The following is a 19,488-nucleotide window of genomic DNA, read 5'->3' on the forward strand; positions in this document are numbered from 1 at the left end:
GTTTTCATTTATATACAAAATATCATAAATGCTATAAACTAAAAAAATAATGGCAAATTATCAAATAGCAATGCGCTCAATAAAACATTTGATAAAATGGCGCCATAAATAATTATTCTTGCACCTATTCGTTTAACTCGCTCAGCGCAATTTTTTTTAGTCGATTTACATAAAACCGTATTCGAGCGTATCTCGGTAAGGCAATTTGACATAACTGTTATCAATGTTGCCAATTAAAATTAAAGTATGATTGAACTGTCACTGTCATAGAAAATATTTTTGATCTCAGCAACACTGATTCTTTTTCTGTCGACGGGTATACGGAATGTGAGTTTCGGGATCTTTTATAAAAATATCCATAAAAATCTGTGATATGATGAATCTAATGAAGCTAAAATCAGCTCGTATATGAAAAGTGTGACTCGCTGGATATATCAGTGTTTATATTTCTCAATCCCACCAAGAATTTATTCATAAAAATACAAATCCAAGTTGGTGTTGTTCACACAGTTTGTGGTGGTTATCATGTTATTTATGCGCATATGCCAGTGCTAACTGATTCTACGCATGTGTCTCGAGTGTATTTAGTTCAAATCCTCGGTGTTGTTAAGAATTCTTACGGTTGATAAACCATAGAAACAAAGTTTTGAAGGTTAGTTTTGTTGTTTTCAGATTCACCCAAAATGGGTAAGATTATGAAGCCAGGTAAGGTTGTGCTGGTCCTCAGTGGCCGGTACGCGGGCCGCAAGGCGATCGTCGTCAAAAACTACGATGAGGGCACATCGGAGAAGCCGTACGGACACGCTTTCGTCGCCGGCATTGACAGATATCCCCGCAAAGTGCACAAGAGGATGGGCAAAAACAAAATCCACAAGCGCTCCAAAGTCAAGCCCTTCGTCAAGGTGAGTTTCACTGTCACAGATAAATACAAACACTTTAATTATTGTTTTGTCAAAACGAGGGAAAAATACCACGACTGATGATGAAAGAAAAACATTGAAAGTAGTCTAACCTCAAAAGTGATACAAATATTGGACAGTTATGCCAACTGCTGTATGTCTAGTAGTAATTAACACATTAAAATGCCTGACATCAATCTAATTTACTACAGTAGCGGTCAATAGTCAATCATTGTGAAAACAATCTATACATATCAAAACTCCATGTATTATAGCTTTCTATCGTCTTTCTGGATTCGAATAAATATAATATAAGTGCTAATTTCATGCCATGAAGACTAATATAGGGTTTAAATGCATAAAAACCACATTATCATCGCAGAGTATCTGTTTTACATTGAGTCAGCAGTAATACCATTGTGTGTGCATATTATTATATTATTCACATTAATCATGATTGCCAATTTGAGCGATATGCAACAAGTTACGCATCAAGAACAATCATTTACCCCCCTGTTCCTGACAGACATTTAGCACAAGTTTATCTATAACTCATATTAAAAAACAGATTGAATTTATAAACCACCCCTAAATGTTAGTAAGAAACCAGGCATAGGCCATGGTTTTTGGAAACTAATCATTTCTCTAATTTGATTAACCAACTGCATTTATACCATTGTTTCACCTATATTTATTAACTGTGAAATTCAAGGTGAATTTAGTATACATACTTCAATTTTAAAATGATATCTAGAAGTCATATTTACCTTTGCTATTATATTCATTATTTTGTCTGTGTTTGTCGGGAGGAAATTAAACCCCAATGTATGAAGGTCTTGGTTTTACATATATTATAATATCTCTTCACTTGTTCAATGTGAATAATTTGAAGTTATATTGAAATGTTAGTACAAATTTATTGAAAGGATTCTTTGTTTACCTTCATTATTTCAAAGAAATTAAAGCCCTCATTCAGGCGCAAACCATTCTTAATATTATTCCAGTAATCTATTCTTTGCATAAATGATGCCTGCCAAGTCTCCGAGGCTCTGGTTGAACAAATAATTTAATAATGAATTGTTCTAATTTCAGGTGGTGAACTACAACCACTTGATGCCCACCCGTTACTCCGTAGACTTCAGCTTCGAGAAGTTCAGCGCTAAGGACCTGAAGGACCCCGCAAAACGCAAGAAGCTGCGCTTCAACACAAGAGTGCGCTTCGAAGAGAGATACAAGAGCGGGAAGAACAAGTGGTTCTTCCAGAAGCTTAGGTTCTAAGTAATTTTAAAAAATAAACATTACGACAGTAATGTAGTTTGTTGTTTCATTTCTTTTTAATTAAGGGCTAGTTTCACAGATTATTAATAACTGTCAGGTAATCTATTTGCATTAAGTGATTAGTATATGCATGAAAACAACTGTCGTCATCGGATACACTACTGGATAGATATTTAGAGATCGTGTGAAACAGTATAACTGCGTCCGTGGCACAATGGTTTAGGTCGCCATGGCGCTACCATTGCGTCGGGAGGTCGTGGGTTCGATTCCCATGCAGAACAATTATTTGTGCGATCGACAAATAATTGTTAACTCTGCTAACATTATCAAAAGTGAGGTACAGATGTATTTCATACACTTTTGCTTGCGCCTGCAGGGAGTTATGCGTGTTGGCTAAAAGTACAGAAATACCTACCCAAACAGTAGCAAATTATCACTGCATAGGTACATTATTATTAAGTCTCTCCCACAGCGTGTTTATCGGTTCGGCGATTAACTCAATCTCCTCAACGGATGTTCATGCAGCTTTCATCAAGAGATAGAGCGATTTCCGAGAAACGCTATTCTGTGCCTACTATTTGTTTAGGTTTCGTGTAAAGTAACAGCCCGGGCGAGTAGGTACTGATAAGTACTATTAATTAATTGTTTGTGATTGTGCTAATGTGGCTGTATTGATTGTTCTATAAAAATGTACCACGTTATACAACAACGTGGAAAATGCCGAGGTCATTTAAAGGCAGCCACAATATTTACTTTTATTAGAAACACGCAGCGGCCCGCGACTTCGTCCGTATGGACTTTATTTTACCTGTTATCACCATTTCTTTTATAGCTGCTCTCCTCTTAGGCACAGCGCGATGTTATAGTACTTTGCTCCACAAATGGACTAATCAACACTATATTTTTTCAATTCGAAGCTGATGTAAGTACTAGGGTAGGTATAGCTAATCATACTTCATATGGTATGTGCACCACGCCTACATGCCCCTTCCTCTTGCGTTAGTTATTCCGTGATTATAAATAAAGATAAAGCATCTAAAATGACTACTAAGTACGAACTGCATATTGTTCCTAGCATCGCATTTAGATAAAAAAAACGATCAAAGTTTCATATCCATTATCCAGTGCATATTTACACAAGTGACCCATTAGCAATCTCGATAATACTTATCTAAAATGGCAGCCCACACTTTGATATAGCAACACAGTGTTGATAACAAACGTCAACGACAATAGAAACTTCGCTGACCGCAGTTTCGTACTCATTCAACAAGTCTCCTTGGAAGAAACCACCAATGTGAGTACACCCTTTATTTTAATAATATTTTTGCGCTTTACTTAAAGGAAATCCGTTAAATATAATAATAGGTCAGTGTATTTGTAGCGCTGGTGTAGCTTAAAACAATTATTGATTACATTCGTGGATCGATAATGAATCAATTGAATCCTTCACTATTATAATTTGTCGGATGCAGATAAATGCATACTCGGATAACAGTTTACTACCTACATGCGTTAAGATAAAGCAGCATCTTAGCTCCTATCTTAACTACTTACTCGTGTTAAATTTTCTTGATATAATTATATTTGCCGGTCAAGTGGCGTCGGTCACACACGTATGTAAATAAACACCTATGTAGGTACATATACTTGACTATAAACGCTGTTACATCACCAATGCGCTGAGATGTTGTAAATTCCAAACATTTTAAAAGATTTATTTAAGACTAGCTTCCTGAGATTTCGTCCGAGTGAAAAGGTTTCCCGTAGTAAAAATAATCCTATGTGTGAATCTAGGTTAATTCTAGTTCAATCAGTCGACAATCTTTGAATTAAACAAAATTTTACTTCTATTTTATTCCCATAAGGGTAAAATTTATCAAAATCTTTTTCAAGGGGATGCCAACGTCATAGTAGCTTTATGCATGCAAAGTCTCAGCCCGATCGATTTAAAATGTTAATTTTAAATCGATCGGGAAGCTTTATACAAACTTTCATCCCCAACTTTATCACCTTAGGGGTGGAATTTATCATAATCCTTTTTAAAGGATCACGACATAGTAACTTTATGCAGACAAAGACTCAGGCCGAAATGAAACTTTGTCAATTTTATAACGATAAAATTAACAAAGTTTCATAAGCGATTTCATGCCATATTTTATCCACTTAAGGGTAGAATTTAATACATCTTTTCTTAGGGGATGCCTACGTCATAACATCTAACTGCATGTAAAATTTCAGCCCGATTCGTCCAGCGGTTTGGGCTGTGCGTTGATAGATCACTATCATATTGTTATATCATATCATATATACATTTTTTGTTTACGATTAAATAGATATTTAAAAAAATATATAAATAGTTGCGCAATTAATAGATTCAACACGCATAAATTGCGCAATTTTCTATTTTTGTTTTCTCTTACAATTTACCCATGAAGCGTGACCGGGTTTGATTACCGGGTACGCACTTTTTTCACTAACGTCGTTGCACAGGCGCTAAACGCATTGAGCACTATTTTTGTCTATAAACGGTACCCGAGTATATAAACGAAAAACAGTGAGTGTGTACATTACGGTTTCAGTCAGGTGAATTTTAAAAATAATTAATATTATTACGTATGCATTATAATAAAATAAAATTATTAGTATGCATTATTTGATATAAAATATTTTTGTATTTTATAAACATAGTTCACGCCAGTTCATAGAAATGATAGCCAATATGTTTACAGCCAACTTTTTTGTGTAACGACGTTAAAGAAAAAAGTGCGTACCCGCTAATGGACCCGGGTTCACGTCGTGGATAATTGTAGCTTTGAACATGAATGTAAAATACATACACATAGCGTAACTAAAACCTGTCAAAAAAATCTAGTTTCAAAATCGACAATATCGATATGTGTTTGCACATTACATTTTTAAAAAGTGTTCTCAAAAACCGTACTTTTTAATGTTAAAAAATTGCAGATGTCTCTACGTTGGGGTATCGTAACAGCTGGTCTGATCAGCCATGACTTCGTGAACGCTCTCAACAGTTACCCTGACAAGGGAGACCAGGTGATCGTCGCAGTCGCCGCCAGGGACAAGGGCAGGGCTGAAGCGTTCGCTAAATTGCACAACATTGAGAAAGCGTACGGTTCTTATCAAGAAATAGCTACCAACAAAGATATAAGTACGTTACCTATAAACAATAAATGCCTATATCTTATTATCTGATGTTCAAGGCAACGAAGACAATTTATCGGTTTCCGCTATACGATTATGGTGTATCTGTTTGTCCATCGTTAATAACACCAAACAATTTGTTTTGAAATCTCAGAAGCCTAATCATGCGTGACAAATCGCAATCCAATTAAATTGATAACACATTTTATGTAAACTACTATTCTATAGTATCTTACATTAACCATCTTCGTTAGCTAAAAGGATACTTAGCTAGCTAATCTTCTTATCGTATGGTTAGTGGTCAACCTAGTGTCAAAGTTGTTCAAGCCGCCCGAAGGCCTTTGACATGGCTTAACGACTGTTACCTTAGTAGATAACAGACGGGACCGACTTTTTACGTGCCCTCCGAAGCACGGAGACGCCCAGCTCAAATACCACTATGCGGTCACCCATCTATTGAATGACCGCGCCAACGGTTGCTTAACCCACAGATCGTTTACCGACCGGTGAGCACAAATGGCTAATAAAATTGGAGTAGGTACTCAATTCTTTTTAATTTTTAATTAGTTACGGATGTATTTTATTCTATCACAGATGTCGTGTACATCGGCGCATTAAATCCTGATCACTACCCTCTAACTAAGATGTACCTCGAGCATGGCAAACACGTTCTATGCGAGAAACCATTCACCTTAAACGTGAAACAATCAGAAAGCCTGATTAAACTCGCTAAGCAGAAGAATCTGTTCTTGATGGAGGCTCTCTGGACACGGTTTTCGCCTGCCTACATTGATTTAGAGAAGGACATTGCTGCTGGCAAGCTTGGTGACGTCAAGTTCCTTGAAGCTAACTTTGGAATCGTATGCGACGCTGAGAGGATGAAGTAAGTTCCTTGTTTTATTTATTTTCGTAAATAAATACATCACTATATAAATATGGGCAATGGGCCTTATTTGTCCGAAATTCTGATACATTTTTTACAGGCGTATTAGAAATTCTGAATTTAGGCACAAAATTACAACTATCAAACGTTTTTCTTGACCAAACTTTCGTTTCAGCAATCTCACCTATGAAACTAGTTCTAACAATACGAGTATGTCGTAACAATATGTTTACTCTTCTTGATTAAACTATCCGGCCTTGATCTCATGCGTACTTTTTTATTTTAGCAAAAAGGAGCTAGGTGGTGGCGCAATACTGGACATTGGCATATACGTTCTGCATTTAGCTCAACACGTGTTCAAAGACGAGCCTTCCAAGATCACGGTGTCTGGCAGCCTGTACCCGAGCGGTGTGGACGAGTGTGAGACCATTATACTGGATTACCCTGGCGGCAGACGCGCGGTTCTCAACACTCAGAGCAGAATAGCACTACACAACAGAGCCACTATTTATGGCACGAAAGGCCGGGTTACCGTAAGTGTTGTTGTCACTATTTGCCTCTATAGTTGATAGTATTTTTCAAATCCTATTTGAGAGTAAATCCTTGTAAAATTTACTACCCTGAGTAGGCCTAAGTTTTCCCGAGAATTTCTTCGTTATTTGCATGACTAGTCAATATTGTCACAGGTTTCACTCTACACAAAATAAAGAAACGTTATTAAATCCATATAAAAAGATTTGTATCCTATCAAAAATCATCTATTTACTTTTTCAGAAGATCTGAAGTTTGAAACGAATTGTTTTTTTTTTATATTTTTAGTTGGAGGATCCATTCCATTTCCCGGACAAGGTGACCACGGTAGATGGCAGCACGAAGGAGTACAAGCAGCACACTACAAACTTACATTACAACTTTTGGAACAGCCCTGGTTTGGCGTACCAGACGCTAGAGGTCGCTAGGTGTATTAAAGAAGGTTGGTACTGTGTAATTTCCTATTGTGAATATTTATCTTATAGATCCGAGTCAAATATTAAATGGATTTGTTTTTATGTACATATCATATTGCGCTGTGTTGCCTAAAACTACATTACTATTGAAATATTTCAGGTCTGATCGAGTCGCCACGCATGCCTCACAAGGACACTCTCATGTTGGCCAGGCTCGTGGCAAACATCCGTCAACAACTCGGAGTGCACTTCGATGTCGATGATGAAGAATATCCCTAAATATACAAATAAAACGCACTTGTAATCTTTAAATTAATCTGCTTACCTTATTTTTTGCCATTTTGGTTTCTGATTCATTGAATATTATTTAACATGCCCGCTTACTTTCGAATGCACTGTGGAAATTAGCGAAAAGGAGCTTTTCGATTACAATTGGACTGGACTATTAAAGTAACGACAATCGAGTGATTTTGTGTGAAAATTTGTACAGTGACCTCTAGCGTTAACCGAAAGAACAATTTTTTTAAGTATTTATCAAGCGCTCGCTATTAGTAATTTGTATAGTAGCAAGCGTTAGGCATAATTTTAAACTTTAAAAGTACTAGTTCTTGGTGCAGACGTAAGTAGCGCTGAGTTGTTTTTTTAGGTAGTCGATAGGGGCAGGAAATGGCCTCTTAAAAGAATACCTACATTGCGCGGGCAAAAAACAGTGTAGGTAGGTACTATTAATATAAAGATTTACGGTGTGCAAAATCAAATATCACTGTATGATACATATCTTGATTAGTTAAGTATACCTACATGTAACATAGGTATTCTGCAATTGGACTGATATCTAACCTTCCATACAAACATATTATGCAAATGATGTATGTGTTATCTATTAAAAAGTTTATAAAATGTTAGAACCAAACATTTGTGACTTTTATTTCTATAATTCCCTCCTTCCTATTATCATTACAGTCTTACTCACGGAATAACTAAAAAAAGCGAACGTTTTATTATTCGCGTGTACTAGAAAAACCCCATAATGGGCCGAAAGAAAGTACCAGGCAACACTAAAATTACATAAAAATAAATCCATTTAGTATTTGACTCCGATCATAAAACACATTAAAGAATAATAATATTCACAATAGGAAATTACGTAGTATTACCAACCTTGTTTAATGCACCTAGCGACCTCTACCGTCTGGTACGCTAAGCCGGCGTCGTTCCCGTAGTTACTGGGTAAGTTTGTAGTGTGCGGTGTCACCACGTAATATGTAAAGAAATGAATGAAGAATAGGTTATGTAGGCGAATTAAATTAAAGATTACTAATGCATAAAAATAAATAAATATTAATTGTGCTTAATATTAGTATATTTAAGGATATTCTTCGTCATCAGCATCGAAGCGCGCGCCGACTTGGTGTCGGATGTCGGTCATGAGCTTGGCCAACAACAGAGTGTCCTTGTGAGGCATGCGTGGTGACTCGATCAGACCTGAAATGTACCATTTATTGTTAGAAATGTGTCCTAACACTAATTCCAAGTTAGACTAGAGCTAGGAACCAACTCAGAGGGATTTAATAATGAATAACCAATTGTTCGGAAAAACAAAGAACAGGCTGCAAGAAAAGAGAAACAGCGAATGTTTTATTTCTCGCGAATACTTTACAAACTACATACCGGGCTTAAAGGCATACTAGGCATCACAACACAATATAATACATAAGAAATAAATAAAACCATTTAGTGTTTGACTCCGATCAAAAAACACATTAAAGAATAATATTTACAGACCGCCGGAGATCGTTTGTAATGGAAAGCTTTGAGGGACGCCTTGACCCAGCGGTGGGACGATATAGGCTCATAATAATAACGATAAATAATAGTAAATTACATAGTACTAACCTTCTTTAATACACCTAGCGACCTCTACCGTCTGGTACGCCAAACCGGCGTTGTTCCCGAAGTTACTGGGTAAGTTTGTAGTGTGTTGTACATACTCCTTCGTGCTGCCATCAGCTCTTGTCACCTTCTCCGGGAAATGGAAGTATTCCTCCAACTGGAAATAAATAAATACAATTAGAATCCAAAAAGAGATTTCCTGAAAAAGCAAATAGGTTTTTTGATATAATCTGATACCGTTTAAGTCTGGCATACTATTTTTTTTATATGGATTTTTCGTCAAGGTAGTCCATCTAGAGCACTCGTTCGAATAGCACCTGCCAAATACATATTATATTGATGGGTGCCTTTCGTGGACCAGGCTAGGTCCTTTTCGCCAAGGTGCTATTCGAATGGGTGCTCTAAATGAACTACCTCTTTTCGTCGATCTGGACCATTTCTTTGTCTTGTATAGAGTGAAAATCTGTGATTATATTGCTTCGCTTTGCCTTAATAACGAAGACATTCTTGGGGAAACTTAGGCCTTCTTAGGGCAGTCAATTTCAGAGGCACTTAGTTTCAAATAAGATTTGATAAAGTCTATCAACTACAGATATTAATAGTGACAATACTCACAGTAAACCGGCCTTTTGTGCCATAAATAGTCGCTTTGTTGTGTAGAGCTAATCTGCTCTGGATGTTAAGTACGGCGCGTCTCCCGCCAGGATAGTCCAGTATGATGGTCTCGCTCTCGTCCACACCGCTCGGGTACAGGCTGCCAGACACCGTGACCTTGGAGGGCTCGTCTTTAAACACGAATTGAGCTAAATGCAGAAGGTATATGCCAATGTCCAGTATTGCACCACCACCTAGCTCCTTTTTGCTGTAAATAGAAAAGAGAATTAGGACCTAGATAGTCTAATCAAGAAGAGTAATTATTCTGTATGACATTTTGTTAGAGCTAGTTAGTATCTTAGGTGAGACTGCTAAAACTATAGTTCGGTTAAGCAAAACGTTTTATAGTGGAATACTTTTGTGCCTAAATCCAGAAATGTCTAATGCGTAAGAAGTAAGTATATACATAATATTATAGCCTTTTTTCCAAACGATGTTGGAGTCGGCTTCCAGTCTCACCGGATGCAGCTGAATACCAGTATTTTACATGGAGCGACTGAACATCTGATCAACCCAGTTGCCTGGCATATAACACGACTGTTGTAAGACTGGTTGTCCAACTTTTAAGCTTCTGACAAATGTTAACGACTGTCAAAGAACTTCGAAAATGACAGCCAGGACCCACAATTTTACGTGCCATCCGAAACACGGAGTAACTCGATATGTAAAGATGGTCCCCCATTTATAGAGTTACCTCGGCAAACTAAGCCACTAGCTCCTCTCTGTAAAAAATGTACGGAAATCCGGAAAACACTAATTTGTGAAATTAATTTAGCCTGAGCGTGTAAATATATTATTACTGTTTTACTTATAAATATAAATAGAACTAGAAACTTACGACATCCTTTCAGCGTCGCACACGATTCCAAAGTTGCCTTCAACGAATTTGACGTCACCAAGCTCGCCAGCAGCAATGTCTTTCTCTAAATCAATGTAGGCAGGCGAAAACCGCGACCATATAGCCTCCATCAAGAACAGATTCTTCTGCTTAGCGAGTTTTATCAGGCTTTCTGATTGTTTCAAGTTTAAGGTGAATGGTTTCTCGCATAGAACGTGTTTGCCATTCTCGAGGTATAACTTAGTGAGATTGTAGTGGTCAGGATTTAATGAGCCGATATACACGACATCTGCAATAGAATAACTTGCATCAGTAACATACTCCAATTTTATTAGGTAGTAATATATATCTTTTTCTGATGGTTGGTCTTAGAGTCCTACTAATATTATACAGAGCCTAGGTACCTATCTATACTAATACTATAAATGCGAAAGTTTGAAAAATGTTTGTTATTAGATCACACTATTACGGGTGAACGGATTTAAAAGAAATCTGGCATTCAGATAGAATACATCCCGGAATAAAACATAGAATACTCTTTATTGCGGGGACGAGATCCCGTGGAATATCTTCAACATCTACGCGGACGAAGTCGCGGGCAGAAGTTATTGTGATATAAGATAGTTGAATTACAGAAAAGTAATTTAAATAAAAAATGTTATCAATTTAAGTCAAGGCACGCATGATTTAACTTCTGTGATTTCAAAACAATTGTATGGTGTTATTAACGATGGACAAGCAGATACACCATAATCGTACATCGGAACAGATAATTAATCGTCTTCGTAGCCTTGAACATCAGATAATAATATATACCTAGGCACTTATTGTTAACTAGCTGACCAGTACCCTCGTGAATGGCGTCCTGTTGTATTTCTATTCGTTTGAGCGCGCGCAGATTTGCGCCTGATACTATCATAATAATAATAATGCCTATAATAATATGAAAATGCGCTCACAACTTGCTTTGCTATGAGTCTATCTTTTCTGCTCCAAAACTTATTCTATGCCTATACCAAATTTCAGTGCTTCTAATCCAGCAGTTTTTACGTGATGCTGGAACATACAGAGAAACAGACAGGCAGGCAGACAGACAGAGAAAAATTCTATAAATTGCAGATTCTGGATCAGTTTCCGTTGCTTAACTGCCCCTAATGCTTTTTTATGTATGCAATGTACAGAATTGACCTTACTACAGATGTATTATAGTATAGAAGACAGATAGATAGATGGAAGATGTAGATAGATAGATATAGATGGGTAACGTACCTATATCTTTGCTGGCAGCTAATTCTTGATAAGATCCGTATGCTTTCTCAATGTTGTGCAATTTAGCGAACGCTTCAGCCCTGCCCTTGTCCCTGGCGGCGACTGCGACCACGACCTGGTCTCCCTTGTCAGGGTAACTGTTGAGAGCATTGACAAAGTCATGGCTGATCAGTCCAGCTGTCACGATACCCCAACGTAGAGACATCTGGAATTTTTAAATATTCAAATTATTAAATGTATGCATCGAAATCGTCGATTGTAAACCGGATTTTTGCCAGGTTTTAGTTACGTTTAAGTAGGTATTATCTATTATCTGTTAAAGTAATGTACGAACCACGAAGTGATTCCGGGTTCGATTACCGGGTAAGCACTTTATTCGCTAACGTCGTTGCACAGGATGTAAACGCATTGAGCATTATTTTTGTTTACCCGGTAATCGAACCAGTGTACGCTGCATTAGTCACTTCTAACTTTGACGGAGAATACAAAAAATAAACATTGCGCAATTTTGCGTGTTGAATCTATGAATTGCACAATGTTTTATTTTTTGTCTAAAATATCTACTAAAGCGTAAACAAAACACGACAAACAATTTAGAAGCCGGCATGTTGTTATGAAATTCTGCGAAATCATTGCTAGCAAATTTAAGTTCATCAATATTCTTTGAAAATATAAATAGTTATTTATGAGAATTCGGCACATTGTTGATGTAACAGCGTTCATAGTTAGGTATATGTTTCTACATAAGTTTTTATTTACGTACATATGTGACCGGCGCCGTTTAACCGGTAAATTAAAAAAATCTTAACACAATATAAATAAAATAATTAATAAATTAAATAATTACTTTAAAGTACACTAGCGCTACAAATACACTGACCTTTTGTTATATTCAACGGAGTTCCTTGAATTTAAGCGACAAAAATATTATGAAAATATTAAAATTAAGAGTGTACTCACATTGGTAGTTTCTTCCAAGAAGACTTGTTGAATGAGTACGAAACTGCTCAGCGAAGTTTCTATTGTCGTTGACGTTTGTTATCAGCACTGTGTTGCTATATCAAACTGTGGGCTGCCATTTTAAATAAGTATTATCGAGATAACTAATGGGGCATTTGTTTAAATATGCACTGGATAATAGTCCAGTCATTTAAGCTTAAATTAGGCAAGGATCTCGGAATTCAAGATACCCAGCTGTAAGTCTGTAAATACTTGTAAGTTTAACACCAAAAAATTGTCTCAAAAGTTGCACATGGTAGGGTGTGCGCATCTATAAAATTTCAAGGTCAAAAGTCATCAAATTTGTTTTTTCGCGCAATTTTTGTAAAGTTCCTCGTATGAAAATGAATTTAAACATTCAACTGCACGTTTGGCACAGTGGTTAAAGTGGTCACATCGTCGCAATAACCGTAGCGCCGCATGTGGTGGGTTCGAATCTCACCTTGGACAAATCTTTGTGTGATGAGCAGGAGTAAGTATTTGTGCTGAGCCTGGATGTTAATGTGACTATATAAGTATGTATTTAGAATAGAAGTACCTATTTAACTATGTTTATCAGTTATTTGGTTACCATAGTACAAGCTCTACTTAGTTTAGAATCAAATGACCGTGTGTGAGTTGTCCAATAATATTTATTTATTTGTAGAGTATTTTGTATTCTTTAATATTGTGTATCTACTCGATTTGCGTAGTCAAAAGCGGCAGAAAATCGCCTCAAAAGACATGTACCCAATTACCCATACCTACGCGGCGTGTGCAAAAAGTGTAGGTAGAATTAATAGGTACTAATATGGTGCGCAAAATTGAAAAAACCCATTATGATGCATATCTTGATAAGTTTGGTATATCTACATGTAACATAGGTATTCTGTAATTGGACTGAAATTTATTCTTGTCATCAAAATTAAGTTTTTTGTGTATTGTCATCATTGTGTCATCTCAAAAAGTTGAATCATATGTGAGAACCAAATCTTTAGCACTTTTATTTCTACTATTTCCTCCTTCCTATCATCATTGTAGTCGTATTTTTGTATTTTCTATTTTTCTGTTTATAAATGCTTATCAAATGGTGTTACAATTTGACAGGGTGATAAATTATACCATCACCATTATTATATAATTATAAAAAAAATATTTTCAGTTAGAGGTAGAGCTCTTGTCACCTTCTCCGGGAAATGGAAGTATTTTCCATTTCCCGGAGAAGGTGACAAGAGCTGATGGCAGCACGAAGGAGTATGTACAACACACTACAAACTTACCCAGTAACTTCGGGAACAACGCCGGCTTAGCGTACCAGACGGTAGAGGTCGCTAGGTGTATTAAAAATCGGAGTCAATACTAAATGTTTAATAATATGTTTTTATGTATAATATTGTGTTGTGTTGCCTAATACTATATTTTGCCCGGTATGGGGTTGTATAGTATTCGCGAGAAATAAAACGTTCGCTGTTTCTTTTTTTTCCTTTTCATATTTCAGTGTGCGTTAAATGTCTTCGGCTGACTTTGGCAACAGCCATCTTCAATGAAAAATGAAATGGCAATACATGCCCTTTCCTCTTTTGTTAGTTATTATGTGCGTAAGACTAAAATGATCATAGGAAGATTAGAATATAGAATTAAAAGTCAAAAAGGTTTGGTTCTCATTTTCTTTAACTTTATGAGTTAACATAATATAAATAAACATGTTTGTTTGTACAGGCAACATATTAAAAAAAATTAAGTGTCGAAGGTTAGATTCCAGTCCAATTACAGAGTACATTTTGCACACAACACATCTTCTTATTAATAATACCTAGAGATGATATAAGCAAATTAACTTGAAGATTACAAATGTGCTAAATATTAGTATATTTAAGGATATTGTTCATCATCAGCATCAAACCGCGCGCCGACTTGGTGTCGGATGTCGGTCATGAGCTTGGCCAACAACAGAGTGTCCTTGTGAGGCATGCGTGGCGACTCGATCAGACCTGGAATGAGTTAAATGTACCATTTATTGTTAGAAAAGTGTCATAACATTATTTTTAAATTAGAATAGATCTTAGAACCAATAATAATCAATTGTTCGGAAAACAAAGAATAGCCTGCAAAAAAGAAGAGAAACAGCGACCGTTTTAATTCTCGCGAATACTTTACAAACTACTTGCTGGGCCGAAAGACTACTAGGCAACACAATTCAATATAATACATAAAAACATTAAATGGATTCGTTAACTCCGATCTTAAAACAAATTAAAGAAAAATAATCACAATAGGAAATTACAAAGTACCAACCTTGTTTAATACACCTAGCGACCTCTAGCGTTTGGTACGCTAAGCCGGCGTCATTTCCGTAGTTAGTGGGTAAGGTTGTAGTGTGTTGCACATACTCTTTCGTGTTGCCATCTACCGTCGTCACCTTCTCCGGGAAATGGAAGGGATCTTCCAGCTGGAAATTTAAATAAACTATTAGGTTCCAAAAACAGTTTTTTTTTTTAAAATAAGTCTGTGATTTCTGATAGGATACAAATCTTTTTATAAAGATTTAATACCGCTTCTTTTTTTCGTAGAGTTAATACTTGTGACAATATTGAGTGGTCATAAAAATACTTTCTGGAGGAAACTTAGGCCTACTCAGGTCAGTATATTTCAGAGAGATTTAATCTCAAGAAGTATCTTAAAAATTCTATTAACCACAGATACAATTAGCAAAAACCACACTTACGGTAACCCGTCCTTTTGTGCCATAAATCGTGGCTTTGTTGTGTAGTGTTAGTCTGGTATGAGAGTTGAGTACGGCGCGTCTACCGCCAGGATAGTCCAGTATGACAGTCTCGCTCTCGTCCACACCGCTCGAGTACAGGCTGCCAGACACCGTGACCTTGGAAGGCTCGTCTTTGAACACGAATTGTGCTAAATGCAGAAGGTATATGCCAATATCCAGTATTGCGCTACCACCTAGCTCCCTATGTCTAAAATTAAAGAAATACGAATGAGATCAAGGCTAGACCGATAGTTTAAACAACACTTTTTTAGAATTAGTTTCATAGGTGAGACTGCTAAAACGATAGTTTTGCCAAGCGAAACGTTCTCTAGTTGTAATTTTGTGCCTAAATGCGGGGCGGCTCGTGAGTGGGAACCGCGATCGAATCGCGTTTGCATCGCGACTGAATCGCGTTTGCATCGCGACTGAATCCGGGCCCGTACACAGTTAGCGACCGCTTTGCGTCTTTACCGATGCTACGCGCGACAGCATAGTGGCTGCATTGCTACAAAAAGTCGCCGTGGGCGAGGGGCCTAATGCGCCTGTTAAAATGGAACAGAATTCCAGAAAGCACTTATTTGCGAAATTAATATATAAGGCCGAATGCCCGAGTGTATAATATATTTAAGTACTTAATTATCAAAATAAATAATACAAAAACTTACTTCATCCTCTCAGAGTCACCGTAATCGAGACCGAAGTTGCCTTCAACGAATTTGACGTCACCAAGCTTCCCAGCGGCAATGTCCTTCTCTAAATCAATGTAGGCAGGCGAAAACCGCGACCATATAGCCTCCATCAAGAACAGATTCTTCTGCTTAGCGAGTTTTATCAGGCTTTCTGATTGTCTCAAATTTAAAGCGAATGGTTTCTCGCATAGAATGTGTTTGCCGTGCTCGAGGAAAAACTTAGTGATAGGGTAGTGGTCAGGATTGATTGCGCCGATGTACACGACATCTGTGATAGAATAATATGCATTGGTAACTAATAACAAGAAATTGGGAACTTAATACTTCAATTTTATTAGGAAGTAAAGTATCCTTTTAGCTAACAAAGATGGTTAATGTGATATAAGATAGTAGAATAGTAGTTTAGATAAAATGTGTTATCAATTTAAGTCAAGGCACGCATGATTTAACTTCTGTGATTTAAAAACAAATTGTATGGTGCTATGAACGATGGACAAGCAGATACACCATAATCGTACATCGGAACTGATAATGAATCGTCTTCGTTGCCTTGAACATCAGATAATAAGATACAGGCATTTATTGTTTACAGCTGACCAGTGCGGCCCCGCGCGCGTATATGTCTTCCCGTTGTATTCGTTAGAGTTTTGCAATTTACATTTTCAGTTGTTCTGAAACCTCCCTGTTTGCGATTTCTACTACTTTTTTGCATTGCATTGCAATTTTCTAGATATCTTATACTTTTTATAAGATGAAAAGTGTCCTATATGTTGCTCCAATACTTATTCTACGCCTTTAACAAATTTTAGGGCATTCTATCGGAAAGATTTTACGTGATGCTGGAACATAAAGACAGACAGACGGGCAGACAGACACACAAACAGACAAAAAATTGCAGATTTAGGATCAGTTTCCGTTACTGAAGAACCCAATTACATATTCAATGTACAGAATTGACCTCTCTACAGACGTATTATGTTATAAAAGATAGAAAGACAGAAGAGATAGATAGATAGATAGATGGATAGATAGAGATGGGTAACGTACTTATGTCTTTGTTGGCGGCTAATTCTTGGTAAGAACCGTACGCTTTCTCAATGTTGTGCAATTTAGCGAACGCTTCAGCCCTGCCCTTGTCCCTGGCGGCGACTGCGACGATCACCTGGTCTCCCTTGTCAGGGTAACTGTTGAGAGCGTTCACGAAGTCATGGCTGATATTTCCAGCTGTCACGATACCCCAACGTAGAGACATCTGAAATTTTTAAATATTCAAATTATTAACAATACGGTTTCTAAGTGTTCTGAAATTGTAATGAATCGACAATATCGACGCGTGTACATAACACGCATCGATATTGTTGAATATGAACTGGATTTTAGTCAGTTTTTAGTTACGTTTATGCAGGTATTATCTATTATCTGTCAAAATTACGAACGATTCACGGGTTCGATTACCGGGTACGCACATTTTAATGAATGTACACACTCATTATTTTTCTCGATTACATGTTGGGTGGTACCCCAGTTCATGGACAAAAATTATGTTTAATCCGTCCAAGCGCCTGCGCAACGACGTCAGTGAAAATATATTGCGTACCCGGTAATCGAACCAGTGTACACTCAAGTACCTACACTGCATAAGTCTGAAGTCTGAGTATGAACTTCGACGGAAAATACAAAAAATAAACATTGCGCAATTTATGCTTGTCTGTATATTGCACAATGTTTTTTTTTGTTTAAAATACCTACTTAAGAGTAAACAAAACATGACAAAAAGTTTAGAAGCCGGCATGATGTTATGAAATTCGGCGAACTTATTGCTTGTGCTACAAATACACTGACCTATAGTAATTTTTAACAGAGTTCCTTTGATAAAAACAAAAAAAATATTATTACAATGAAAAGTGTACTCACATTGGTGGTTTCTTCCAAGGAGCCTTGTTGAATGAGTACTAATCTGCGCTCAGCGAAGTTTCTATTGTCGTTGACGTTTGTTATCAGCACTGTGTTGCTATATCAAAGTGTGGGCTGCCATTTTAGATAAGTATTATTGAGATTGCTAATGGGACATTTATGTGATTATGTACTGGCTAATGGATATGTAACTTTGAAGTTTGCAAATCGTTTTTTTTATCTAGATGGGATAAATTTAGCTAGGAACAATATGCAGTTAGGTACCTTCTTAGTAGCCCTTTTGGTTGCTTCATTTATACAGACAGACAGACAACAGATTCTTGGAACTGCAGACAAATCTTCGTGATCAGTAGTCTATTTGTTGAGGAAGTCCACACAACATGGGCTATACAACATCAATCTATGCCTAAAAGGAATGGAGCAGCAATAGAAAATGTTGTATAAACGGGAAAGCAAAGTCCACGGCGACGAATCCGCGGGCGATTGCGACTGTTGTGGGTCTTTTCAAGAAGTAAGTAAATATCAGAATACCTTTGTGAGCTTACAATGGCCTTCTCAGTAATTTGATATTTCATGAAAGAGCCATCAATCAATTGATCTCATGTTTAGTTTACTTTAATTTATAACATAATAAGTAACATAAATTCGTTTAAGTATAACCACAATGTTCTCATTTGCATGCCAGAACGGTTGGCAATTGTGTTGAACTTTTGATACCAATTGTTAACACTTTTAAAGTACCACATTTAAGCAATTAAAGATTATCAATTAATATGGCAGGCAGAAATTCGCCTCTCAAGGGTTATGTAACTACGTGGCGTGTGCAAAAAGTGTAGATAGAATTAATAGGTACAAAGATTTAATGGTGCGGAAAATCGAAAAAACCCAATATAATACATATCTTGATTAGTTAAGTATATCTTCATGTAACATATGTTATTCTGTAATTGGACTGAATATTAATGAAGTGTTAGAACAAAATCTTTGGCACTTTAAATTCTATAATTCCCTACTTCCTATGACATTATAGTAATAGTAGCCTTATAGACTTACTCGTATTTTCTATTTTTCAGTTTAAAAAGGCTTAACAAACGTTGTTTCATTTTGTCATTTCTTTTATTTTTCGATCTATGTACCTTTTTGATGAAAATGAATCACCGATATGCATAACTTTTTAACAACTAAGTAAATTGTTTTTTTTTTTAAGTTTGTAAATGTCGGAACAAGGTATGTATGGGATCAATGGGATTAAAATTCTTATGGGAATGGACTCAACGGGATAAAATTATACTATAGCCGGATGAAGTCAGTTCAATT

At 36.7% G+C, this 19,488-nt stretch overlaps 4 protein-coding genes across 5 annotated transcripts; 2 read left to right on the forward strand and 2 right to left on the reverse strand.

The window, feature by feature from the left end:
- The first annotated feature begins 221 nt into the window (after window positions 1-221).
- On the forward strand, window positions 222-2,213 carry RpL27 (ribosomal protein L27). Its single transcript, XM_076121863.1, has 3 exons — window positions 222-327; window positions 673-902; window positions 1,992-2,213. The coding sequence occupies exons 2-3, from the start codon at window positions 684-686 to the stop codon at window positions 2,175-2,177; spliced, it is 405 nt and encodes a 134-aa protein (XP_075977978.1). The 5' UTR covers window positions 222-327; window positions 673-683; the 3' UTR covers window positions 2,178-2,213.
- A 1,126-nt stretch (window positions 2,214-3,339) lies between these two features.
- On the forward strand, window positions 3,340-8,087 carry LOC142977880 (trans-1,2-dihydrobenzene-1,2-diol dehydrogenase-like). Of its 2 annotated transcripts, none has more exons than XM_076122005.1 (6): window positions 3,340-3,474; window positions 5,145-5,349; window positions 5,937-6,225; window positions 6,512-6,758; window positions 7,045-7,198; window positions 7,333-8,087. In XM_076122005.1, the coding sequence occupies exons 2-6, from the start codon at window positions 5,145-5,147 to the stop codon at window positions 7,449-7,451; spliced, it is 1,014 nt and encodes a 337-aa protein (XP_075978120.1). In that variant the 5' UTR covers window positions 3,340-3,474; the 3' UTR covers window positions 7,452-8,087. The 2 variants fall into 2 exon arrangements, with proteins under 2 accessions (XP_075978120.1, XP_075978119.1); XM_076122004.1 differs by lacking the exon at window positions 3,340-3,474 and adding an exon at window positions 3,632-3,793.
- Window positions 8,088-8,517: 430 nt separating this feature from the next.
- LOC142977627 (trans-1,2-dihydrobenzene-1,2-diol dehydrogenase-like) lies at window positions 8,518-12,901 on the reverse strand. The gene is made up of 6 exons (XM_076121669.1): window positions 12,787-12,901; window positions 11,827-12,031; window positions 10,558-10,846; window positions 9,681-9,927; window positions 9,069-9,222; window positions 8,518-8,657 (listed from the first exon to the last, which is right to left on the reverse strand). The coding sequence occupies exons 2-6, from the start codon at window positions 12,029-12,031 to the stop codon at window positions 8,539-8,541; spliced, it is 1,014 nt and encodes a 337-aa protein (XP_075977784.1). The 5' UTR covers window positions 12,787-12,901; the 3' UTR covers window positions 8,518-8,538.
- Window positions 12,902-14,030: 1,129 nt separating this feature from the next.
- On the reverse strand, window positions 14,031-18,238 carry LOC142977685 (trans-1,2-dihydrobenzene-1,2-diol dehydrogenase-like). Its single transcript, XM_076121758.1, has 6 exons — window positions 18,172-18,238; window positions 17,305-17,509; window positions 16,234-16,525; window positions 15,530-15,776; window positions 15,100-15,253; window positions 14,031-14,795 (listed from the first exon to the last, which is right to left on the reverse strand). Exons 2-6 carry the CDS (start codon window positions 17,507-17,509, stop codon window positions 14,677-14,679), a joined length of 1,017 nt encoding a protein of 338 aa, XP_075977873.1. The 5' UTR covers window positions 18,172-18,238; the 3' UTR covers window positions 14,031-14,676.
- Window positions 18,239-19,488: the final 1,250 nt, after the last annotated feature.

This window comes from Anticarsia gemmatalis, chromosome 13 (assembly GCF_050436995.1).
Source record: "Anticarsia gemmatalis isolate Benzon Research Colony breed Stoneville strain chromosome 13, ilAntGemm2 primary, whole genome shotgun sequence".
Lineage (NCBI taxonomy): Eukaryota > Metazoa > Arthropoda > Insecta > Lepidoptera > Erebidae > Anticarsia > Anticarsia gemmatalis.

Coding starts and splice junctions, on each gene's coding strand:
- RpL27 (XM_076121863.1), top strand. CDS start 684: ATGGGTAAGATTATGAAGCCAGGTAAGGTTGTGCTGGTCCTCAGTGGC. Junction 903..1,991: donor AAGTCAAGCCCTTCGTCAAG/GTGAGTTTCACT, acceptor TTCTAATTTCAG/GTGGTGAACTACAACCACTT.
- LOC142977880 (XM_076122004.1), top strand. CDS start 3,647: ATGCAGATAAATGCATACTCGGATAACAGTTTACTACCTACATGCGTT. Junction 5,350..5,936: donor AGCTACCAACAAAGATATAA/GTACGTTACCTA, acceptor ATTCTATCACAG/ATGTCGTGTACATCGGCGCA. Junction 7,199..7,332: donor CGCTAGGTGTATTAAAGAAG/GTTGGTACTGTG, acceptor GAAATATTTCAG/GTCTGATCGAGTCGCCACGC.
- LOC142977627 (XM_076121669.1), bottom strand. CDS start 12,031: ATGTCTCTACGTTGGGGTATCGTGACAGCTGGACTGATCAGCCATGAC. Junction 10,847..11,826: donor AGCTGCCAGCAAAGATATAG/GTACGTTACCCA, acceptor ATTCTATTGCAG/ATGTCGTGTATATCGGCTCA. Junction 8,658..9,068: donor CGCTAGGTGTATTAAAGAAG/GTTAGTACTATG, acceptor GGTACATTTCAG/GTCTGATCGAGTCACCACGC.
- LOC142977685 (XM_076121758.1), bottom strand. CDS start 17,509: ATGTCTCTACGTTGGGGTATCGTGACAGCTGGAAATATCAGCCATGAC. Junction 15,777..16,233: donor GGTGACTCTGAGAGGATGAA/GTAAGTTTTTGT, acceptor CTTTAATTTTAG/ACATAGGGAGCTAGGTGGTA. Junction 14,796..15,099: donor CGCTAGGTGTATTAAACAAG/GTTGGTACTTTG, acceptor AACTCATTCCAG/GTCTGATCGAGTCGCCACGC.